Source organism: Talpa occidentalis, unplaced genomic scaffold, assembly GCF_014898055.3.
Source record: "Talpa occidentalis isolate TD23 unplaced genomic scaffold, MPIMG_talOcc4v2.1 talOcc4.6, whole genome shotgun sequence".
In the NCBI taxonomy this organism is placed as follows: domain Eukaryota; kingdom Metazoa; phylum Chordata; class Mammalia; order Eulipotyphla; family Talpidae; genus Talpa; species Talpa occidentalis.
In genome coordinates, this window is record NW_023604972.1 from 28,971,772 (window position 1) to 28,997,710 (window position 25,939).

The window sequence follows — 25,939 nt, forward strand, 5'->3', positions numbered from 1 at the left end:
CTCTGGTCTACACCCCAGTTCTTGTATGCATAAATAAATAAATAAAATAAATCTTAAAAAAATAAAAGGAAAGGCAAATTCAATTCCATCGAGGGAGGGAGGAGGGCAGAGACACACCAGGGCCGAGGAAAGCCACCGGGAGGCTGGGCATTCAGATCCACGGTGTGGAAGGGCGGGACAACAGGGGCAATACTCAGACCTGGGGAGGACATGGGAGCCACCTTTGCACGCCTTCGGAATTGTCATGTGGACAAGTGAACCTGATTTGCTCTTACATCCTGTGGGGTCTGAGCCAGAACCCAGTACAGGTGAGTGAGAGCTCCAGGAGGCAGAGTTGGACTCGTCTAGAGGAGACACTGTAATAGGCTGCAGTGAGGCGGGAAGGGGAAGAGAGCCTCATCCTGGGCGATGTTCAAGACAAAATATCAAAGATAGAATATTAAATATTAAAATATTAATTAAAGACAGACAAAATATTAAAGATAGAATATCAGTATTCCATGTCTAGTATCACTGTTTCTATCAACAATCAAGTCAGAATTGCTCTCTTGGTGGCCAGGTGTCTTTGATGCTGTGTCGGCACGTAGATCCAGTAGAACCTGCTGCGTCTCCTGTGTGGTCACATGTGTTTTGCAACAGAAGTCTGAGTCTAAGCAGATCACAGAACTAGTGTCCTGCTTCTATAACCCTAACCATGCACAGCTAGAGCAGCGAGGCTTAATGTCCGTGTTACTTCCACAAGCAGGAAGCTGGTCATGTCTCAGATGTGGGCAGTTAGCCGCGGGGCCAGGGCAGCTGTGAGTCTGCTGAGGACTTACAACAGGAGCTCAGCCTGCGCAGGTGGCCCTCCAGCCGGTCACCCAGCTCCTTTCCAAAACTTGCAGATGAAAGGAACTATGCTAAATCACAACTCCTTTATTTTTTCCTGTGGCCTTTGGAATCTTCTAGGGCCTGCTAACTCTTTGGGCGTATCTTTTGCACAAAGGACAAGTAGCAGTCAAGGCTGATCCTTGAGCCCCAAAATTCTTTGAGATGCTCTCTCCTCAGATGCCTGAGTATGGGGTCAGATGGCAGCCAAGCCACTGCAGATTCAGGTCTCTGTTGTCAAACGTGGGTTACACAGCTTTGAAAAGGACTGAATGTTAGCCTTTTTAGAGTGGGGATTAATGTGTCTGTCAAGCTGTTAACCATGCATCACCATTCTGAAGAGCTAAGGATTTGGGTCTCCATGTTAGGGGTAGAGTAGTATGCTTTCTGATCGAAAAAAAAAAAAATGTCTTGCTCAAAAAGGGCTAATGCACACTAAATAGCCTTTTTTACACTGAGGACAGAGAGGGTATTCAGTGAGGCGGAATCGACCACTTCATCAGAAATTTCACCAACACCATAAATGAGTGGTCATAGCCAATGACTGGTCACTCTCCTGCTTAATAACCTATTGTAGCTCCCAGTCTCATTCCTCAGTTGGGTGTCTGGTGGGTCTGGATACTCCAACACCAAGTTAGTTCTGCAGCCAATCAAACCACAGACAACGAGGCTTATGGAGATCCTGCCATGTCTTCAGGCTTGTCCTCAAGAAACTGAGGTTTGTTTGAGGAGACAATGTCAGAAAATAGGAGTAGCCAGCCAGCAGTGGATTGGGGATGGGAGCAGAGATGCAGGAAAAATCTGGAAGTGCAGTAAGACTTCACAGAAGGCCAGAGACAGGCCTTCTTGCTTGGCTGCTGTTACGATCACCTGTCACAGTCATAGCTGATGAGGTTTCCATAGCTGGTAGAGGTGGTAGACAGGCCAGCAGGGCCTGGGCTGGAATCCCACCTGGTTTCTTGTGAGTTTGGGGGTCAGTGTCTTGAAGGAGCCAGCATCCATCCCAGCTGAAGCACCTGCACCTATTTTACTTTCTCCAAACCATGGAAAGTAGGTCAGCTGTGTGCACTGGCGGTACAAAGCTTAAGAGTAGCCTCCTGAGGCAAGTCTCACAAGGGGGCTGGAGAAGAGATTCTGTGGGAAGATGCCCCAGACCACCTGTCCTCTGGCGGGACTCTCTGAGGTGTGAAGTGAATACCCAGCTTCTCAGGCCCAGGGGACTCAGACCTGGTTGCCCGCAGCGGTGACTAGTCTAACACATGCCCTGTTCTGGCTTTTCTTCCTCCACACTCTCTCTTTTCTGATTTCCTCACTTCTGCTTCTCAGGATCATCTCACAAGTAACCTACCTGGTCTCATGTCCCTCTCTCAGGGCCTGTCTGGGGGAAGCCACTAAGGAAAGGATGTGGAGTCTCACTGAGTGACAGGCTCTGCTTCGCCAACAAGATTAGAGTGTCCAGACCATTCTCCTTTTCCTGACGAGTCTCCCTTGGATTCTTGCTGGCAGGTGCAGGGAGCCTCAACCTGGAGCTGGCACTGACCACTCAGAAGTGGTTGAAAATAAATACAATCAACATTTACTGAGGGTTAGGTGCCACACATGGTGCCAAGAAGCACATTCTCACCTACTCTCTGATTTAAGACTCACAGCCATCCAGCCCCTCTTCCTAAGTGAGAAAATGGAGGTGTTTTTTCCTCTCCCAGATGCTCTGGCTAATAAAAGGGAAAGATAGGATTGAATTCACACCTGAAAAACCAAGAGACCTGTGTTCTTCAAGATAAGAACAAACAAAATAAAAATATACTCTTAGGGCCTTCCTGGTGGCGCAAGGGGTTAAGCACCACACTATGAAGGAATTCACAGCCTCTGCAGCATGAGTTCGATCCCCAGCTGGCCGGATGCAACCTATATGGTGCAGCAGATCTCTCTTCTCTCGCCCGCTGCTCCCCTTAGCAGTGTATTTCAGTCAGCCTGTCTGTTCTGTTCCCTACTCTGTCTCTGGTGAATCCTCTCACCCTCCCGTACCTCTGGTCTGTACCCCAGCTCTTGTACACATAAATAAATAAATCTTAAAAAAAAAACAAAAAACCTCTTAAACTATGAGCACAAAATGGTGGTCACCAGAGGGGAAGGCAAGGGTGGTGGTAAGGAAATCAGGTATAGGGGGTCAATTGCATGGTGGTGGATGTCAATTAGGTTTTTCGTGGGGGTCATGATATAGCATACACAGATGTGGAAGGCCAAGGACATCATCTGACTTAAATAATGTTACAAACCAATGTTACTTCAGTAAAAAAAGAAGTTGGCACAAGGGGTTAAGTCTCAGCACTATAAAGCAATCCACAGCCACTACAGTAATCCCTTGCCAGGGAGTTGACCCACAAGACCCTCAGCAGTGTATTTCTGTAGATCTGCCTGTTCTGCTCCCCAAGCTATCTCTGGTGTATCCTCTCACACCCCCAGCTCTGGCCTGTACCCCAGCTCTTATATGCATAAATAAATAAAATAATTCTTTAAAAAAAAAAAGAGGTTCGTGCTCCCAACCACTGGACCACTTATTTGGGAATGAAATGGAAGGAGGCTCCAAGAGGAAGAATCTACATTTGTCATTCTCCTGACAATATGCCTTCCCAAGCTCCTCCAGCTCTGTCCTTTAATTGTGTCTGGGACTCACCTTCAATTACTTGGAACCTCGAAAGCAGTGAATGAATACTCTTGAGTAATTAAGCGCTGCTTCAACATGTGAGAATACATTCCCCAGGGACAGTAGTACTCCAGCCCTTGAAGGCCAGAGGCAGAAAAGGACTGTGAAAGGTGGACTCTCCCCCTCCCCCAACCCTGCTGGAGGACGCTGGTCCTGGGCAGCAGAGGGACGATGTTACAGCGCAGCAGCAGCAGCCTAGAGAGAAGGAGGCACAGAGGCAGGTGGGGAGGAGCTGGGCAGCCTCCTGAAGGGCCCCTGCCCCAGGACTCTCCTGCCCTGGGGACTCAGTACCTGGGTTCCTGACTTCAGGGACAGCACAAGGTCTTTGATCATCTTGGCTTCAGAGACTGTGATACCGCCCACCACGAAGAGGATCAGGAGAGGGTGGTCGCTGGGATGAGGCCGGCTCACCTGCAAAACAAACACCTGTCTCAGACAAACAGTGCAAGGCGCCATTTCTATGTACCTGCTTGGGGACCCCAAGTTGTTAACCCCTTAATGCGGGTGAGGTAAATAAGCCTTAGAGAGAGCATCATTTGTTAGGGAGCAGATGCGTTAGTGGTTTGGATGTCCGCTGGCCAGGAAAATGAATGTCACCTTATTGCATGTCTTGAAATAAATATTTTATTGAAGAAGAGTAAAAGGAATGGTGGCTATTAAAAGAAAAAGTTGAGGGGGTACCTTGTCAGTCTTTAGGGCTCAACATAAATGTGCCCCTCAGCATGAATGTGTAACAGAACTGTCAGCTCTATTTCCTCAAAGCCCTCGCCACAGCCTGCGGTTATCACATTTGTTTGTTTATTTATTTGTTTTCTAGTTGGCTGTCTCTACTAGAGCATAAATTCCTCGAGGTGGGGTTCTTGTCTGCTTGGCTCACTGCTGAAGTTCTGACTTACTTAGTGCAGTTCCTGGCACAGAGTAGGTGCTTAACATATGTCTGTGGAATTGATGGGAGGTGGTGGGAGAGGGTGGAAAAAGATGAGAGAGCCCAGGGCCACCCTCAAGGCCCTTAAAGGCTACTAGAGACCTCAGGCCCTTCCTTTCCACAAACCCACGTAACCAGCCTCAGCTACCCCTGCTCTGAGCAACACTCCCTCTGATGCTGCAGAGAACACTTCCCGGTGCCTTATGATTTTACCAGTGAGGCACAGTATTATTATAAACTAGAATGAGAATGACTTGCATTCCTCAGGAAAAGCAATACAACCATCACACAGGCTTAGTGACTAGTTGACGGGGGCAAGAGGGTTCCTGAAGTCAGTATGTTTTGAGCCCCGTCTAGAAGCCAGATGTTGGGTGGGTGGGGAGCGTGCAAGAGAAGTGGTGTGAGCCAAGTTCCAGAGAAAAAGCAACCAGCAACTGGGTGGAGCAGGCTGGAGGCCCAGCCAGGACGGAGCAGGCAGGAGCAAGGAAGGGGGCTGCCAGCTGCCTGCTTGGCCTCTGAAGCCAGAGAGGGCGTGACAGGCTGAGTGCAGCAAGGAGAGGGTTGAAAGGTGGTGAGTTACACATTCACTCACACTCCAAGTCGTCTTCAGCCTCCCAGTCAGGCCCCAGGAGCAGAGCGTGGGGCATCCAGTGGAGAGGAGCCCGCTCTGACCTCTGCTCCCACGCCTTTCCCAGCTGGCTCTTCTGGCTCCCCTGCCAGGCTAGCCCCACACTTCAACATCTTACTTTTAAAAAACACTGAAAAAGGTAATTCGTGCAGTGTTTCCAGTTACATAAATTACTCCTTGGCATCTGAAAGGAACGTCAGAGTGGAAAGGAAGGAAAGCAGTGAGGGAAGGAGGGGAGAGGAGGAAGAGCAGCGGAGAGGGGAGTGAGAGAAGGAGGTGAGGCCGAGGGAGAGGAACATAGCTGAGCTTTTTTCAAAAGGTGGTGAATACTAGAAAAAGTTGCAACATGCTCTGATCATTAGAAAACGACTCTCGACCCCACCAGCTCTCTGCGCTGTCGCTCCCCTATCCCTTGACCGCCTGCTGCCAGTCCAAGTACCACCTGCCCACGGCAATCCTGCTTCTGCCCCACTGTGCCCCTGGAGCTGCGCCTCTGAAGGCACTGACCCCCTCACACGCAGGCGTCAGTGGACACTGCTTTTGATTTCATTTAACACTAATTTCTGTGGCATCTGTCACAGTGGATGACACCTCCCTGGCTAGCACAATGGCACTCTCTGTTCTTCCTGCTACTTTTCTTGTTTCCTCTCAAATTTCTTCATTCTTCAGGTTCCTTCTCCTGGCCTGCTCCTTTAAATGTTGATGTTATGGGGACTCCATCTTTTTTTTTTTTTTTTTAAAGATTTATTTATTTATGCATACAAGAGCTGGGGTACAGGCCAGAAATGCAAGGGGTGAGAGGATTCACCAGAGACAGAGCGGGGAACAGAACAGGCAGACTGACTGAAATACACTGCTGAGGGGAGCAGCGGACGAGTCAGGAGAGGTCTGCTGCACCATGTGGGTTGCTCCCTGGCTGGCCGGGAATTGAACTCATGCCTCAGAGGCTTTGGATTGCTTCATAGGCGGTGCTTAACCCCTTACTCCACCAGGGAGGCCCAGGGGCTCCATCTTTGACTGCTTGCTCTTCTTGCTCCATACATCATGCCTGAAGGGCCTTATCTGTTCATATGCTGTCAACGCTCTTTTATATACTTCCCAGATCTATGTCCTTAGCTCAAGCATCTCCATGGAGTTCCTGTGGACACCCCCATCAGGCTGCCTCCCTGGATCCCTACACTTAAGAGGTTTCAGATGGGATGCATGTTCTTCCCCCTAAGTTTCTCCCAATTCCCTCCTTAACATTCTAATAGCATCACCACCTTCATACTCACTTGAGCCAGATATTTGAGTATTAGTTTTCATATCCTTGTTTGAGTCCTGTTAATTTTACTCCCTGGGGTTTATGGACTCCCCTTGACTTTCACTGTCCTGGTGGAGGTGCTCATGCCTTCTTCACTAGATCACTAATCACTAGATCACTAGATCAATGCTACAGCCATCTAATTCATCTCCCAGACTCACTGCCACCCATCCATAGTCTCTTCATTCTTGCCCGAGGAAACTTCCTAGAATTTAAATATTTATTATTGAGTATAGTAAGCAACATCCTAAATATTTTTTGTATGGTATCTTATTCCATTCTCACACTATCCTTAGGAGGCAAACACAACTATTGGTCAGCCTTACAGAAGAACAGATGGATGTTTATACATAGTGTCTAAATCGTGGAACTGGGGGGCCAAACTCCAGAGGCCCTAATCCCAAACACCCCTCAGATTCAATGCATGCTCACATTCTCTCCTGGAGTCATACCTCTGAGAATAAAATTCAAACTTCTTAATTTGTTATATAAAGGTCATACAGGGCCTCCCCAGTGGCCCAGTGGTTGAGCGCTGGGCTGCGAAGCTGCCTGCAGCCTCTGCAGTGCCGGTTCAATCCCCGGCCGCGGGCAAGGGTCCCACATGGCATGGTGCACAGACCTCTCCTGCCATGCCTGCTGCTCCCCTTAGTAGTGTATTTCGTCAGCTGCCTGTTCTGTTCCCCGCTCTGGCTCTGGTGAGTCCTCTCACCCTCCTGCCAGTGCTTGTACAAATAAATAAATAAACCTTTAAAAAAAAAAATAAGGCTCATACAATGTAGCTTTGCTTTATGTTTCTATTTCCAGCTCCTTCACACACACTATTTGCTGGAATGATTCACAATGTCTGAATGCATGGTATTTGGCTTTGTTGTTTTTTAGCATTTAGTTAGACATACGACACTTTCCTGAACATTCATGGTGCATTTACCATGAGTTCAGTTTATTTTCACAAGTCAAGGAGCCTATGTGACCAGCGACTAAAGAAACAGCCAGCCAGGACTCTGGAGACACTCCCAGCCCCTGTCACTACCCCCTAAGGATCACGACTAGTGTGATCTGAACACTTGATATCATACTTTGCTTCTTTTCACTCAGCTGTATTTTCTGGAGATTTTTCCATATTGGTAAAAAAGACCCACTGCCCACAGGCATTGGTTGGGGCTGCCCCAGTGGGCTTTGGCCTCTGTGCCTATGGAATTCCGGTTATTAAACAGCTTGAGTATCACCCACATCATATTATTTATGTAGCATAGATGGTCTCCTCTATGTAAAGCACCCTCACCGCCCCTTCTTTACCTCCCTCTCACTCTCTTTAAAAATATTTCCTCTTCTAAAAGATTCTTTCTAACCATCTGTCAACTCTTGCCCCATGACTGGAATCTGATTGACACCCCAGCCTTGGCCTTATCAAACTCACTGTTCTGTTCATATACCTGCCTGTTTGCTCCTTGGAGTGGAAGCAACTGGAGGTTAGGGCCTGATCATATTTATCTTGGTATTTTCACCTCTGAGCATATGCCTAGCTCATGGTAAACTTCAACATAGTTGTATGAATAAAATGATTGCAAATGAGATCCCTGGTTCACTTGAGATACTCTTTCTTAGAGATTTTTTTAAGACACTCTTTGCTTTGTGTGCATTCCTTTTTGGCTCAGTACCCAGTCTGGGGTTCCTTTTAGTCCTATAAACAATTGTTTCTCACTTATTTCTGGGACAGAAATACAACTGGTTCCAGAACTCCAAGTGGTACAGTATGTTCCCAAGGACATATGCTTTCCATAAGGGAGTCTGGACTCTGAAATACATTGCAAGAATCTTGGAAGGATGTATTGAAAGTTGAAAAGAGGGGGAAAAAAAGAACAGCAAGAACAAAGAACAATACCCTGAGGCTAAGGAGTTGAGGGAATGTTGGTTTGGGTACAATAATTGGGTCCAATTAATGCATGTTGCTGTTTGCTATTTGGGTTTCTGTTTAGATTTATATTTTGATACCAGACTTTCCTTTTAGAACGTGTCAAGTTGGCAGGCTATTGGAAAGTGGAGTCTCTTCCATCAAAATAGCACGTGCCTTATAATCAGCCATACACAGCTGAGTCCTGTTTGTGTGAGAGTTCGTGGTCTAGGGCACTTTGAAGATGAAAGATTTAAGCACCATTACTGCCATTGTGAGTGCACAGTTTAGTAAAGCAAGTTAGACTCCCTGCTCTTTCTTTCATTTTCTAAACCTTCGCTGGCTGTGATTTGAAGATACACAGTTCTGGTCAGAGGAGGCAATTTCTCTCCACCATCCCTGCCAACCTTTGAAGCAGAGGCTGCTGAAAGCCTCACTGCAGCTGTGGGCCTGAGAGAACTCTTTGACGTTGTGGCTAGTTTCTTGAGAAGGTTCCATTGCTTCCACTCTCTCTGGGTCTCTGTAGGCCTTCTGGGAATCCTGCTGCTGATTCTCTTCACCTGTTTCTATTGGACATTCATTTGTCCCCAACACAGACAAGGGTCAGGTGCCCTCTTTTCCAACAATGGACAAAGCATTTTATTTTTTTTTATTTAAATTTTATTTTTATATTCCCCATACAATTACAACCCCCTTATTTTGACCCCAAGCCCTCCTTTCCCGCCCCCAGCTCCCCATAGAGTGTCTTTGGTTCATAGTTGTTTGTTGATTTTGATATTTTCTTTCTTATAGTTATTCTTTTTCCTGGTCCCTTATTTAAGTTTTCTAGATTCCTGCTATGAGTGAGACCATCTGGTATTTTTCTTTTTCTTTCTGACTTATTTCGCTGAGCATGATCCCTTCCAGTTCCATCCATGTTGCTGAAAATTGCCTGTGTTTATCTTTTTTGAATGCTGAGTAATATTCCATGGTGTATATGGACCACATCTTCTTGATCCAGTCATCTATTTTTGGGCATTTGGGTTGTTTCCAAAGCTTAGCTATTGTAAACAGTGCTGCTATAAACATAGGGGTACAGGTGCTCTTTGGAATTGATGTTTCTGTGTCCTTTGGGTAAATACCTAGGAGTGGAATTGCTGGATCATATGGAAGCTCTATGTTTAGTAGGTCAAGAAATCTCCACACAGCTTTCCATAGTGGTTGGACCAGTTTGCACTCCCACCAACAGTGCAGGAGAGTTCCTTTTTCTCTACAACCTCGCCAACATTCGTTGTTGCTAGTTTTTTTAATATGTGCCATTCTTACTGGTGTAAGATGGTATCTCATGGTAGTTTTGATTTGCATTTCCCTGATTACAAGTGATGTTGAACATTTTTTCATATGCTGTTGGCCATTTGCATTTCCTCTTGAGAGAAGTTTCTTTTTAGCTCTTCTGCCCATTTTTTGACTGGATTATTTACTTTGTTTTTGTTCAGTCTGATCAGCTCTTTGTAGATTTTTGTGATCAGTCCTTTATCACTAGTGTTGTGTGCAAAAATGTTCGGTGGGGTTTCTCTTTGTTTTTGTTATTGTCTCTTGCTGTGCAGAAGCTCTTTAATTTGATGTAGTCCCAGCTGTTTATCTTTGCCTTCACTATCACTGCTTTGGGTGATGTGTCTGTAAAGATGTCTTTGATGTGCATATCATGTAGTGTTTTGCCTATATTTCCTTCTATGTATTTTATGGTTTCAGGTCTTATGTCTAGTTCTTTAATCCATTTTGAGTTGCTTTTTGTGCATGGTGTTAGGTAGTAGTCAAGCTTCATTCTTTTGCATGTAGTGACCTAGTTTTCCCAACACCATTTATTGAACAAACTTTCTTTGCTTCAATGCATATTCTTTGCTCCTTTGTCAAAGATTAGTTGACCATAAATCTGTGGGTTTATTTCCGGATTTTCTATTCGATTTCATTGGTCTGTGTGTCTGTTCTTGTTCCAATACCATGCAGTTTTGATGATTATGGCTTGGACAACGCATTTTAGAAGGGAGAAAGCCCAACAGGAGCTTTGATCTCAAAGCTCCTGGGCCCTGAGAACAGCAGTGCTGACTTGGGAGATTCTCTCATTTTCTCCCAGTAGGCATTAGTAAGCACCCTGCACACCAGTGGACATGAACTGCTGAGCCCTCTGCCTTTTATTTATTTATTCATCTGTTCAACAGATACTTACTGAGCAACTACTATGGGGCCAGACACTGCTCTAGACATCAGGGACTTGGCAGTCAATGTTCCAGGGAAGAATCTCTGCTGTCATGGCTTATATTTGAGTTAGGGAGGCTGACAAAATAAACCATTTGGCAGGGAAGGTGGTAAGCGCTACACAGGAAAATAAGGCAGGGGGTGACAAGCACTACTTGATGCAATCCTTAGAATCTATGAAGTAGGTAGAAACTCCATTTTACAGAGAGACAGTGAGGCTTACACAAGTAAAGTGAGTTGTCCAAAGACTTCCAACTGCTAAGCTGAAAGGTTGAGATTGAAATCCAAGTCTATCCAAGTCAATGAGATGCATTCCACAGCCCCTCGTTTATAAATAGATTCCACAAACGGAAAACATTTTAGCGAGCTTTCATCTCTTAAAACTCGGTGCTTTTGGTTCTTTAGCAACATCAGTCAATTACCAGGTTCTTTGCAGGACTTACTCATTCAATTGCATTGCAAAAGGTTTCCGTGACATCCCTGCAGGCTGTGCTGAGTGGGCGGCTCCTCTATCAGAACACCTGCCACACCCCCTCTGCTTTCCGTCCTCTTGGCTTCTCTCCTCCTCACTGGACTGTTCTTAGAAGCCTCCTCTTATTCTACCTGCCCCATCACACGCCGTGTTCAGAACTGCCCTGACCTGACCACAGTTATTCTCCCTAAACACCCTTCCTTGCTGATACTATCCCTGTTCACCATTCATGCCTCACTCAGCCAGTGGCTTCTGATTGCTGCTGTGGGCTGGAGCTCCGATGAGCGCCAAGCTAAACTCTAATTGCGGATTATTTTCTCCTTTCCTGTTCTCCAGAGAGAATGTTCACGCCACCCATCCACTCATCCCAGACCAAGGAATGTCCCAGAACACATCCTCTCATTTACTTCACATGCAGTCAGCACCCTGTCCTGCAGTACACCAGCACCTTCCTCCCCCTCAGCCCGCCCCATTACTCCAACTGACCACCAGTCCTTCTTTACCTCCATCTTCTCATCTTCCCTCCACGACCTGATGCCAGTGTGACCTCGCCCCTCCCACCACTGCCAAGACAATCTTTATTGAATATAAACTGGTTAATATTCCTAAAAATCATTCAGTGCCACGTCAATGCTTTTGGTCAAATGTCTTGGTCAAAAGCTTCCAGCCCTTCCTAATCTGGCTTCTGCTAATCTCTCTGTCTTCATATTCTTTTTTTTTTTTTTTTTAAGATTCATTTATTTATTTATACAAGCACTGGGTACAGTCAGAAGCGCAGGGAGGGTGAGAGAATTCACCAGAGTCAGAGCGGGGAGCAGAGCAGGCAGACTGACGAAGTACACTGCTGAGGGGAGCAGCAGAGGCTGTGGGCAGCTTCGCAACCCAGCGCTCAACTGCTGCGCCACCTGGGAGGCCCCTGTCTTCATATTCTTATACTGCTCACAAGCTACTCTCAGTTCCAGCCATTTGGAATTACCTGTTATTCCTTCAGTGGAACATGACATTACATCACATTGTCACATCCTGGCTGGCATACCACTCAGCTCGCCCTCCCGCCAGGCTCAATTTTCTTGCAATCTTTGCAATGTCAGTCATGCCACGGCCTTTAGGACATCTGCTTTGTCTCTGTGTCTTCCTTTTCCACAGCAATGACCAGCTCACAAAAGAAACTCTCAATAATTGCTCACAGACAGACAAAGTTTGTAGACTGCCAAAACCAACTTTTTGTTTTTGTTTCATGATTCCTAGCAAAATCCATCTCACTAGAACTCATGGAGAGCCAGCAGGAACCAGAGGTCCCTTCTAGGGTCACCGTGACTTAGTGACCTCCAGAGTGCTAAGAGAAGTGCCCACTGTGTGGCAGCTGCGCATGGAGCTCACCTCACTAACTCATATTTCGTGAATGTTACACAAAAATCAAATCCTACCTTGCAGTATGGGGCATTGTTAAGAAGATATAAAAATAGTTATAAATAGCTTTGCAAAGAGGAATTCCAGGGCATGTACTGATTTATTCAACAAACACCAAATGTTGAGATGTTTTTTCTTGTCAGAAATGACACTAAGTGTTATGGAACTACCCCAGCCATTCATCTTTCTGAGTCTTCTTTTTCTGATGTAAATAATAAGGAGCTGGACTCAGTGACCTCCAGGCATGTCCAGCTCTCACAGTCTAAAGATCTGACATCAACATTCACCTGAGTCTCATCATTGTTGCTCTTCATTCTCACAGCATTTTCACCTGCTACAGAGGCATCTGCAAGTATCTGTCCAACCCAAAAGCCAACAGACGCTCCTAGCCACATGGTCACTGGGTGGGTTCCTGGCAACCAGGTAGTTATAGTATGATCCTGCCCCTCGACTACAGTCTATTGGTCCAGGACATAGACTGGGCCTTGCCTGCAAGTCGAACCTTGACCTAAAAAGATGAGGTTCAGCCAGAGCTGAGCTCTTATGAGCCGGACACTGGCAAAGCTGCCCAGCCCTTCCACGGGTGTTACTGAGCAGCTACCACACACTGGGCGCTCTCAGCACTTCTGCAGGGCACAGTACTGTCCAGTTCCGATGGCTCTCTAGCTCCCAGCCCCTATCTCCCGAGGACTACCTCATCACTACCCTTGGGCTTCCTGAGACACCCCTTTGGTCCTCCCAGTGAATTAGCCTTTCTTTGATTAAATTAGTGCAATTTGTAGGCATCTTAATTGCAACGAGGGAATGTCAGCTATTTCCCCCTCACCAACAGCAGCAGCCATGGACCGCCCCAGCAGTTGATTCATTTCTCCTTTTTCTGTCACCACCTTAGGCAGCAGGACGCTCAAATCCACTCAGACAAAGAGCCCAGAGATAAGCAGTGGGACTTCTTGGAGTCTTTTTCATAAACCATTTATTTCTTTCCAATTAAGCATGGCCATATAAGAAGTGAAACAAAAACAAAAAACTTCTTAAAAAACACACATAAAAGGAGGTAAAGGAGCCTCATGCAATTTCATTAGATAAAACCCATGCTCCTCATGCCAATTCCAGCAGAGAAAACATCTTGACAAATCATGTCCTTTAGTCAAAACAAGTTGAGGTCCAAACACATGGAGTAGATATAAAATACATTATTTTCAGGAGACTGAAATCCAAACCACAAATCCCAGAAATGCATTTTAAAAGTGCTGCTTATTAGACACGCTAGTTTTAAATTAAATTAACATTGCAGTGTGTGTGGGGGGAAGGTATGTTTCGATTTATTTATTAGATCACTATCAAGCTTCCTTTAAGGAGATCAAGGTGCTTCGCGTACAAGCCTTTGGAGAGAAGACTTGGCTGTTTGAAGAATGTTGGGTTCTGTCAAAACTGTTGCTCCCTGGTTGAAAGCCCCCCTATTCAGGCCCCCCACCATCCCTGGGGCACTGCCCTTTGAAGCCAACGGCTTTTTGTGGCTAACCACAAGCCTATCCTCTGGTTAAGGAGTGCATTCAGCTGACTTGAAACACTTTCTCAGAATCTCAGGAAAGAATGTTCTTGTGGGCACACTTGCTCCTCACAGCTTGTCTGCTGTAAGATGCAAGGCTTGACAGAGCTAGCTTGGGAGAGGAATGTCCTGCAGCTCAGTTTCCTATCACTCAGGAGCTCAGGAGGTTTTTATTATTTTATTTTTGGAGATTATATTAGTGTAAGAGATCACAGGGACAGCAGGCAGGCCTTCATCGTCAAAGCCTTTCTGGACTCATTTATTTTGAAACCAGGTCAGCAGTACAAGTGAATTTTCCATCCTCTAGACTGGAGGGAAAACTCTCAGAATCAGCCAAACACTGACCAGGCTGGTATTTAGGAGGAGTGCAGACTGTAGTTTCCAAAAATTGCTACAGCAGCATTTTCTGCTCCTCACGCTGTGGCTTGCTTTTCAAGAGGAAACCGGTGTGTCCCCTCCCCTCTCTGTTGGCTGAGGCATTTGTGACCACCTCAGCCAATAGAATGCTGTGGAAGTGCAGCTAGGTGGCCTAGGAGGCTTCCACCTGGCTTTCTTTCTCAGGAGGATGTTTGCCCTGGGAATGCAGCTGCCATGCTGTGAGGAAGCCGAGACCACATGGAGAAGCCCGTATGGAGAGAACTGCGTGCCCTTGCTAATGTGGGCACCAGTTGATGTCACCATGACCTGCTGGCCAAGAAAGTGCACCATCTTGGGGGGAGTTCTCCTTGTTGAGCTCTGCCCAGTGTGCAGGCTCATGGACAAAATAAATGACCATTGTTATTTTAAGGCAATGTTTTGCAGTAGCTTCTAATACAACAATAGAAAACCAGAATGGGCGAGGATGAAAGACTTCTTTGGAAAGACTGGTACAGGAAACATGCTAAAGCAATATAAAGAAGGTGACTTTAAAACTTGCATCAGATGCAAATGAGATTTTGCCTTTAGCAAGGGCACAATTCAGCTGCCCTGATGTCCTTCTCATGGAGGATTTGTTTGATGTGGAGAATCTCAGACACAGGCATTTTTTCTTAACTTTCATTGCCTGCAGAAATTTACATAAATAAGATGGATTTCTGTGAGTCACTTCCAAGTGTCTGGGATGGAGAACTTCATTTCCCTATGGTGCTGAGGCCAGCTGAGGCACAGCAGCAAAGTCCTGCTGAGTGGAGTGCTTGCTCTCTCCCGGACGTGGAGGCAGAGCTTCTGAAGTGCTTCTAGAGGATCAGGGGTCTGAGTTGTTTGGGTTCTTCTGCCTCTGGGTCCTGAGTGGTCAGGGCCTCTCTGCTGTGAGCTCTGTCACATGTACATAATTTCACGGGCTCCCCCCAACTTTCCCTAGGAGGCACAGTCTACGTCCCCAGAGACTGAGATCAGTACGTAGCACTCACAGTGGAGAAGAAGAGGGTCTGGAAAAACACATCACAGTCTTATAAATATAACACCTCCAGGCACAAAGAAAGGGACACTCAGAACCCTATATCTCTCTGGAAAGAGGAGTCAATAGTGAAATATGAAATGCTGTGAATTTAGAGGGAGGTGTCATCTTCTATTAACTCACTTGTTCATACAGCAGTGAGTTGGCATGCACCACGTGCCCAAGCAGGGGCTCTGACCAGGGATACAAAGACACAGTGTGTCTCTTTTCTCAAAATTCACATTTGGACTGGGTCACAAAGTTGTAAAAATAATAATCACAAATATTACACAAGAGTTATCTTAGGCCAGACACTGTTCTGAGTGCTTTGCATGAATTAACTCATTTAATTCTCATAACAGCCTTACCAAGTAGGTACTATTGGGTTTTTGGAAAAGTCATGACACATTTTTGCATAGAAAACATAGAAAAAATAAACCATGACTTTTTCGACAACCGAATGTCATCATTTCCATTTTATTTATTTATTTGTTTATTTATTTATTTTTAAAGATTTATTTATTTATGCATACAAGACCTGGGGTATAGGCCAGAGGTGTGGGGGGTGAGAGGACTCACCAGAGATACAGTGGGGAACAGAACAGGCAGATTGACTGAAATACACTGCTGAGGGGAGCAGTGGGCGAGCCAGGAGAGGTCTGCTGTGCCATGAGGGTAGCTCCCTGGCCGGCCAGCGATTGAACTCCTGCTGTAGAGGCTGCAGATTGCTTCATAGTGTGGTGGTTAACCCCTTGCGCCACCAGGGAGGCCCCATCACTCCCATTTTATAGGTAAGCAAAGTTAGGCACAGAGAGGTTCAACATGGTGCCCAGGCCACACAGCCAGCAAGAGGTAAAGTTTGAGCTCTCACCCAGACAGCCTGATGCTGGACGTGTTACCACTATTCTCTACTTTCTCTTGTAAACAAATACAGGCAGCAGAACAGAGTACTGCCAGCATACACTCGATGATGGCCTACTAGTTGTCACCAAACCAATTGAAGAAATGAGAGATGTTAAATAGAAAAGTGATCCGCAAGTTTCTCTGATGACACTTTTCCTCCTGTCTCACCACTCCACTGGGACGTTCTCCTGATTCCTCTTTCAGTTCTCACTACAAAGTCAATCCCTTCTGTTTTCCAGAGGGACAGAGAAGTTGGAAGAAACAGCTTTCCACACTATCCTGTGTGGACAGGAGAAGAAATCATTGGGTTTCTTTGCTAGAAGGAGAGGCAGGTATCTCCCCTCGCCCACTAGTGCTGGGTGGGTGGGTGGCTGGTTTCTTTGGGTTAGGATGCATTGATGAAGCCATCACCGGCTCCACCCTGCCTGTAGCAGCTGCTGGGAAGGTGGGTCAGGGACTCCTTTCAGGTCACTGGAGTTTGCGGATCAGGCTTCTGACTTCTAGGCCTTGTACAGTTGTTGAAACATAGCTTTTGGCTTAAGGACAGTACGTTGGAAAGAGGAAGCAATGACTTGAAGCTGTGCTACTTTCTGAATGAGCGTGCTAACAGTGCCACGGGGACCATGCTCTCCGCCTTGAGTGAGAGCCTGCCATGTGCAAGGACCAGACAGTGACGAGGATGGAGAAAAGAATCAGACCGAGAGCAGCCCTCCAGTTCTCAAGGCCAAAGCTTTCACATTCTTATGATGTGACCTATAGTGAGAAATCCACTGAAATCGTGTTGTTACATTTACCTTGCTAGATGCAAAGGTTCACCTTGTTAGTCTGTTCTGTTCTTTTTCATGAAAACAATGCTGATTACAGTTCCTGAATTGATATACTGATGTACAGTGGATTAGCTTGTAGACTTAGAAAAGAGGCGGATGGAGGAGAACGATCCCTTACATGTATAATCACAAAACAGTGTGGGTCACTGAAGTGTGTACAAAGGTACAGAGATGTAAAAATAGGTGAGGCTGGGAAAGCCTCTCCTGTGTTCCAGCTACTACCCATGGTGGGGCGCCACAGCACAGAGGTGGGGGACATCCCTGGTTTTATTTCCAGGCACGTCCCTCCCTGGCTTCTCAATCTACCCTCATCCCCTGCACAGTCTAGTGACACTGCCTCTCATGACACTGAATCAGCATCATCTGTGACACCAACTGTCAGCCCAGAGACAGGGCAGAGAAAGACTAGCAGCTCAGAGCTCCTAGCTCAAGAACTTTTCCATTGGTGTGGTGGCTCCCCAAGCACAGGGCCCCAACGTACACCCTTATTTCCTCAGGTGCCATCTTTTTGTTTCTTTTGGGCTCAGCACCAGTGGATCTGGAGTAAGATGGGGGAAGGAGTGGACCCCAGAGGCAAAAATCAGAACAGCAAGAGACAAGAAAGCAATGACTGTTGGCTGCTGATATAGATGAAGATGGCCATGTGCAGAGGTAACTTGACGGCAATGCATAAGTTTCTGCTCCTGGAAGCATGCTGCCAAGGAGGCATGAGGCAAAGGCCCAGAACAGCAGATAGGGTACCAGCAGATGACCCCTGGGAGACCCCCTATATTGCTCTCTCTCACATTGGCTGTTGTGATGAGCAACCCAGAAGTAATGAGTAATTATGAAGAAAAGAATCAATGACATGAATATTAAACTTCTAAGACAATGTCCAGTGCTATCCTGGAGCCAAGAAATGTCCTGGCAAAGAGCATGGGTTTTGGGATAAGACTGACCTGGGGGACAAATCCTAGTCTCATTTCCTTGGTGTACTTTGGAAGACACCTGAGAACTGAGGAGAGTTCACCCCAACCCTAGTCTTCTGGAAGCTCCTCTCTACTGCTTAACCATTTTGGTTAAGGGTCATTTCCTCCAGGGATAATGACAGAATCTAACTCCTAGGGACTGTGAGGTTTAAATAAGAGATGAAAACAGCATTGTGGATCCAGTGGCACTATGGTACTCTCTGACCACAGTGCTGGCTGTGTACCTGGGGTAGTGAGAGTGATGCCAAACAGGACCAGGAGGCTAGCAATGGCCATGGCCATGTTAGACTCCAACTCATCTTATCCCCTTCTTAAAGCAGAGTAGAAGACACCTTCCAGTGCTTTTACCCCTACCTCACAGAGTTGACCTCAATGGGTAGAGTCAGACGATGAGGTCCATTTAGGAGACCAAAAAACAGAACAACTGTCTCTTGGGATGCAGGGGTGGGAGGGTTCTACAGCTAGCCCATTGGAGTTTCTCCCCAGCCCGTGCAGACAGATTAGATGCACTGGCAACTGAGAGCAAAGGCCTAGCCATTGGGGGCTGGGGAAGAGATCCTGACAGCTGCTGGGAGAGCCCAAATTCCTTTCTCTTAAATCCATTACTTGGAAACCTGTCTTTGAGAGCAATCTCAAAGGGCAGGAGTATTTCATCATGAGCCCTGACTCTGTGGGCTTGAATGGAGAGACATCTAGGCAGTCCAGGTTTGGCCCAGGATGGTTCCAAATATCTTCTTAGGCAGAGCAGTAATGGGGAGCAGCAGGAAGGAGGCCTGCATGTTCACTCTGGTTGCTTTACTGCCTGGCTTAGAGTCTGACTGTCTGGCTTCTGTCCTCCGGCTTTTGGAGTGGACCAGTTTTGCTGGCATATGCATTTATGGAACGCTGTAAGGCCAGATCTATATAGATTAATTCATGATTTCAAAGGCTCTTTGAAGCTGACAAAACATTCTGTTATTTCTAAGAGATACTGCAATTGAAATCCTGGCATAGACTGGGAGGTCAGACTAATCTTGTTTAGATCCTTTTAAATTTAGAAACTTTACAGTGGGTTAAAAATAGATCACATTTGTGTATTTTTCCTCTTTCACCCCTCACTGCAAAGGCTGTTCAGCATTTTTAACCTTCCTTTGAAATTTGCCAGAGAAACTAGCATCTGATACCTGGGAATCTGCTTGGTCCAAACTTAAGTCATTTCAAATGGGTTTTGGGCGTATGCATGCTAGTCTTACGATGCAGCAGAGTTATTCATCATCCTACATAGTAAGTTCTGGAATTAACAGCAAATGACTATTACTAATAGTGAGTAGTGTACGCAGGATTCTTGTTCAGTGAATAAGTGGGTCATGAGAAGTTTCAAATGCGCTATCCTGGAGGGCTTGTGTCTTTACATATTGACCAGAAAAGATCACTGGTGGGCTTCAGCGAAAAGAAGCTATATGAGACTGGAAGGCCAGTCTGTTTATAACCCAAAGCTAAATAAAGAATGCACTTAATTTTAGAAGAGCCTAAAGACCAGGCTTTTTCTTACATGGTCCTCGCCAGGGTTAAGGGGGGGCCAGCATTATCATGCCCGGTAAAACAGTATCACCCTCAGGGTTACCTCATCATGGTTGCCCTACCTTCATGAACATGCTGAATCCAGTTTTAAGAAGATCAGTCAGGCCTGAAGACATATGCTCGATATCAACTGGATCTGGCCTCTCAGGATTAAATATTTCCTCCACAACCTGTTTCAACAATGGTTTGTAGGTCGCCTGCAAAGACAAAACACGTGCTGTAAGTGAAAGGGTCTGTCTGGTCTGTCTGGAACAAGGACAGCTTTTTCTGCCCTAAACAAAGCAAAACAAGTTCATTTTTTTAAAAAAAGATTTATTTATTTATGTACACAAGAGCTGGAGTACAGGCCAAAGATGTGAGGGTGAGAGGATTCACCAGAGACAGAGTGGGAACAGAACATGCAGACTGACTGAAACACACTGCTTTTTTTGACTCTTATTTTCCCTTGTCTTTACCTAAAAGGTCTTAGAAAAAAACCAAGGTAAGAGCCATCAAGATCATAACCAGTCGTTAATCTAGAATGTAACTGGGGCATTTATTAGGGATAAGATGCCAGGAGAAATAGCACTTGTTCAGGTGAGGAATGCAGCCCTTTGATGTTAATTAGTCAAAACACCATTGCCTGCTCCGAGATCTCACAGGACAGGTAAGGCAGCAATACCCATAAGACAGGATAAAAGCAAAAACAAAACTATAACCTGTGACTCAACTTTCCTTATAATAAAGCTATGCCAGGATAGATCTTTTTAAATGCAGAAGATTGAAAATACTGTATTTGGGCCTCCCCTCGTGGTGCAGGTGGTTGAGCGCTGCACTGTGAAGCTATCCGCAGCCTCTGCAGCGCCAGTTTGATCCCGGCCAGCCGGCAAGGGTCCCACATGGCGCAGCAGATCTCTCCTGTCTTGCCCGCTGCTCCCCTCAGTAGTGTATTTCGTCAATCTGCCTGTTCGGTTCCCCGCTCTGTCTCTGGTGAATCCTCTTTCCCTCCCATGCATCTGGCCTGTACCCCGGTTCTTGTATAAATAAATAAATAAATCTTAAAAAAAAAAATACTGTATTGATGAGGCCAGAGGGAAACAGGTACTATCATATATTGTTGTTGGTGGTGGGGGGGCATAAATTGTTACAATCAATGTGGAGAGTAAGTTGGCAATACCTATCAAAATTACAAATGCACTTGACCTACCAATTCCACTTCTAGGAATCTATCCTGTAAATATATGCAAATGAGACCCATATAAATCTGCTTACTGTTTTTAACAGCAAAAGATTGGAAACAACTCAAGAGCCTATTAATTGGCAGTTGTTTACTATGTGGGATACAAGCTCACAAATGAAGAGAGAAGTTCTGTGTTTATAGGGCAGAAAGCGAGGGAGGAATAATAGGTGAGTGACAAAAGTCAAGTGAGGAACAGGGGGTGTGATGGGCTGGCATTTGTGGAAAATGTGTCAAAGGGAACATGAAAGCTTGCATATGCTGAAATATGCAAAACAGAACAAACAAACAAACAAACAAACACTACTATAAGCATGAGGAGTGAGGACCAGACAAGGGACAAAAGTAGGAGGAAGTCTTTATTGCTTTTTAAAAAGCACAGGTCCAGGGTCTCCCCTGGTGGCGCAGCGGTTGAGCGCTGGGTTGTGAAGCTGCCTGCAGCCTCTGCAGCGCTGGTTCGATCCCCAGCCACCGGCGAGGGTCCCACATGGCGCGACAGACCTCTCCTGTCACGCCCTCTGCTCCCCTCAGCAGTGTATTTCTTCGTCAGTCTGCCTGTTCTGTTCCCCCGCTCTGGCTCTGGTGAATTCTCTCACCCTCCCATGCTTCTGGCTATACCCAAGTGCTTGTATAAATAAATAAATAAACCTTAAAAAAAAAAAAAAGCACAGTTCTTTATAGCAAAAGAGACAGTAACCAAAACAAACAGATACCCCACTGATTGGGAAAAAATCTTTGCACTCCATACAACTGATAAGGGACTGATCACAAAGATATACAAAGAACTCACAGGAGTCAACAACAAAAAAAGTAAACAATCCAGTCAAGAAATGGGCAGAAGAACTTAAAAGACATTTCTCCAAAGAGGAAATGCAAATGGCCAACAGGCATATGAAAAAATGTTCAACATCCCTTATAATCAGGGAAATGCAAATCAAAACCACACTGAGATACCACCTTACACCAGTAAGAATGGCACATATCAAAAAAACAAGCAACAACAAATGTTGGCGAGGATGTGGTGAAAAAGGAACTCTCCTACATTGCTAGTGGGGGTGCAAACTGGTCCAGTCACTATGGAAAGCTGTCTGGAGGTTCCTCAGTCTACTAAAAATGGAGCTACCATATAACTTGGCAATTCCACTACTAGGGATCTACCCAAAGGACACAAAAACATTGATTCAAAAGAACACCTGTACACCTATGTTTATTGCATAGAGTAAAATAGGTAAAACCTGGAAACCACCCAAATGCTCAAAAATAGATGACTGGATCAAGAAGATGTGGCATATATACACAATGGAATATTATTCAGCAATCAAAAAAGATAAACTCATGCCATTCGCAGCAACGTGGGTGGAGCTAGAAGGAATTATGCTCAGTGAAATAAGCCAGAAGGAAAAAGAAAAATATCGGATGGTTTCACTTACAGCAGGAATATAGGGGAACCAAAAAAGACATCAGTGTAAAAAAATAATAACAGTACAAAACACAACAAAGCAAAAACAGACAATTATAAATCAGAGACATCCTGCAGGGAAGGAGGAGGGAGAGGGATGAGAGGGAGGGAGGGAGGAGCCCAGGGGACTGAGGTGATGGTGCACAGGTGCATTGGTGAAGGAAACTCTATGGGGACTACACCTGAGGGGTGGGGGGAAGCAAATATTGGTTAAAAATGAACACTGATGTAAAATATAAAAAGAAAATTAAAAAATATACTGGAAAAAAAAGCACAGTTAAGGCACCTCTACAAACAGTAAGAATGATGGTTTTTTCTCATAAAAATCAATACATTTTTTATGCACAGAAAAGACTGGAGTAAAGCACACTAAAATGTTAATTAGGGCTATCTCTAGGTACTGGGGAGATAGGACATTATTTTCTTTTTGCCAAATCTTGAGTCATAACAGAATCTAATAAATATTTTCAATGATAAAAAGAAAGGTCATGAAATGGTCTCTGAATTCCATAAATCCTCTCCCCTGAGTAAGTTGTGTTGAGAGCCCTTCTATCATTTCAGCCTTTTTGGACATTAACTCTTAAATTTAAACTTTATTCTCTTTAAAAACTGTTCCCCAAGGAAAAGCCCTTTGGATAATACTCTGCTACCTTATCAGCATTATCATTAAATATTCATTGACTCATTGACTTCATACTTAGTCACAGAATCCAAGCTTTTGCTGGACACATGATCAACTGGCTGAGACACTCCATTCTCCTGCTTTCCACTTGGGTATGGCCATGTAGTAAATTCTGGACAATGGAATGTGAATAGGTGAGTGGGACTGTCAGAATCATCTTTTTTTCAAAATTAACAGGCAACTATAAATCAGACATTCTGCAGGGGAGGGAAAGGGATCAAAACAGGGGAGGGAAGAGCCCAAGGGACTAGGGTGATGGTGCATGGGTGAACTGGTGGTGGGAATTATACAGGGACTACACCTGAGAGGAGAAAGCATACATTGTACAAAAAGGAAAAATGTTGTAAAATATATATAAAATAAAAAAAAAGAAAAAGAAAAAGAAAATCCCAAACAGTATTGGCAGACAGTAAAAAGTGAAAAATAACATAAAAAAAAGAAGTACCCTTTTTTCAAAGAGAAGGGTACATTTTCTTCTCCTTTCTCTATTCTGTGAGGCATGGAGGTAAGGCCTGGAGCTCCAGCAGCCATAGTGGAGGGTAGGGCCTTTCCTTTGCGGTTGGAGCAGAAAAGTGGGAGGACCTTGGTCAGGGAAGACTGTCGAAGAAGACGTAAATAACTATGATGGACAGACTAAAGCAGGACCCATTTTACAAACATAACCTTGTATGTTTAAGTAATTCTTTTTCAGATCCCTGTTTCTTGCAGCTGACTGAAATTCTGATACGAAGCACAGGGAATATGAAGAAAAAGAAGACTATTGCTTTCCTTTTAGAAACTTTCCTTTTAATTATTTGTTAGTCTATATTAAAAAAACACAACAGTTCTATTGAATAACTGTAGTAGAATCAGAAATACAGACTGGCACATTCAGGAAAGGAGAAAATACGCCCCCCCACCAATCCTACAAAAACCTAAAATCCTCCCGTTCTCCATAGGATGCATCTTCTGTTAGAAGCAAGAGTAGTGATCCTGAAAAGAACTCAGATACAGAAAAAGGTGGTTCTGTTAAAATGCTATACTTAGCACCTCCTGGCCTGGTAGACTGGAGGCCCCAGTGTAGACAGGAGAAAGAAGGAAGGATGGCAGGATTATGAATTGCCTCTCCCTTTGTTGCACTTTCCGCTAGACTTTGGGGAATGGAGGTACCCAGAAAGAAAACACCCACTGAGTTGGGGTTCCCCTGGGTGTAGACAGAGATTTGGAAGTGCCATTTCTTAATCCCTTCATTCCTGGGACTATGTGATTACTGTATGCTATTGGGAAAGGCTGTAAATCTGTTTTATTTAATTATTATTTTTTTAAGATTCATTTATTTATACATACAAGAGCTTGGGTCTAGGTCAGAGGTGCGGATTAGTGAGAGGATTCATCAGAGACAGAGTGGCGAGCAGAACAGGCAGATCGACTGAAATACACTGCAGAGGGGAACAGTGGGTGAGACAGGAGAGGTCTGCTGCGCCGTGTGAGTCATCTCCCTGGCTAGGGATGGAACTTGTGCTGCAGTGGCTGCAGATAGCTTCACGGTGCTGAGACTTAACCTCTTGCACCACCAGTCCCCTGTTTTATTTTTTGAGGTATGTAGGTAACATCTATTTAGAATGAGAAAAGAAATCACAATTTAAATACAGAAAAATAACCAACATTTTTCCACAATCCAGAAAAAGAACATAAACATCTTTATTAACTTCCTGACCTAATTCTTTAATACTAATTTCTTAAATTTCTCTGCAATACCTGCTAGAAGGGATGACTTTCTCCCTCATTATCATTTCATATAACAGCAATTTTGAATTATTCCCTATAGAGAGATGGGATAGTTATTAAGCTATTGTCTCAACTCCAAATCCTTCTCTTTAGTCTACTCCGTTCTGTGATGCTGGCTGACTCTCATGTGATCTGCTAGGCTTTCCCAATAGGGGACATTTGAGGGAGATCAGAGGCAGTAAGAGCAAGTGGGAACTTGGTCCACCCTGTTTGTTATTCCTGCCAGTATCACCCCAACTATGGTGCCTCACCACTTGAAGTTACCCCTTTTCTGAGGAATCCAATAATAGATTTTGTCATAGAATCTGATAAATGACCTTTTCTTTTTTCTACTTTTACTTATAGCCAAAAGTGCATGGAATGATATAAGGATTATTAATTTGAAGAGGTGTTGATAGGTTTTCCCCACATAAATATTATGTAGAAAAAGATTTCTAAATTCTTCATGAAATTGTAACAGGGTGGTCCCCAGGAAAGGGGGAGGTTCCAGGTTCCCTGCCCCACCCAAGGAAGGGTGGAGCTGAGCAGGAAGAGGGGAAGCTGGAGAAGAGACTGAGGAAGGAAGGAAGCAGGATGGAGCCAGGAGACCTGGAGGAGACGCATGGATCCTAGAGACACGTAAAGAAACTGCGCTTGTCTTTTGGTCGTGGACTGGGTGACACAGATGTGGGTGAGACCTGTGGGGAGGTGACAATGGCAGTTTTTATCTTGATGTTGATTTTGCTCTTTTCCTTCCGGGCTTGTCCGGTTGTTTGTGACCCTTTTCTGTGGGTCCCCACAGGAAGATGCTTTAGACTTGTGGCAGGCTTTGGGGCCTTGTTCTGGGCCAATCCCATTTGGATGGACTTTTACCCACGAGGGGACGGGTAACTCTGGATGCTTCATTTAGAAACTAGACTCTTTGCCTTTCCTGTATTGTTTCCTAGTTTTATTAAAGTTCCTTCCCATTAAAGTCTCCTATGTTTTGTGTTGATGCGGCGGATGACAGAACCCATGTAGAATAGGCAGGTTTGCAGGGTTTGGGCTGACCCTCTCCCTGTCCTATAACAGATTTGGCGTCCAACGTGATTTAGGACAGAGCCATCCGTGGTTAGTCAGCCCCATGGGGAAATTGGGCTTCCCTATGGCACTGGCTACCATAAGCGCAAATGTGATTTTT

At 45.1% G+C, this 25,939-nt stretch overlaps 1 protein-coding gene across 1 annotated transcript in view; it reads right to left on the reverse strand.

Annotated features, from left to right (window-relative positions):
• The window catches only part of SCFD2 (sec1 family domain containing 2), a 321,898-nt gene that overhangs the window by 10,980 nt on the left and 284,979 nt on the right, over positions 1-25,939 (reverse strand). Inside the window, exons 7-8 of the mRNA XM_054688396.1 lie at positions 19,719-19,853; positions 3,863-3,982 (exon numbers count right to left, since the gene is read on the reverse strand). Coding sequence (XP_054544371.1) covers positions 3,863-3,982; positions 19,719-19,853 — 255 coding nt within the window. The remainder of the gene's footprint in view (positions 1-3,862; positions 3,983-19,718; positions 19,854-25,939) is intronic.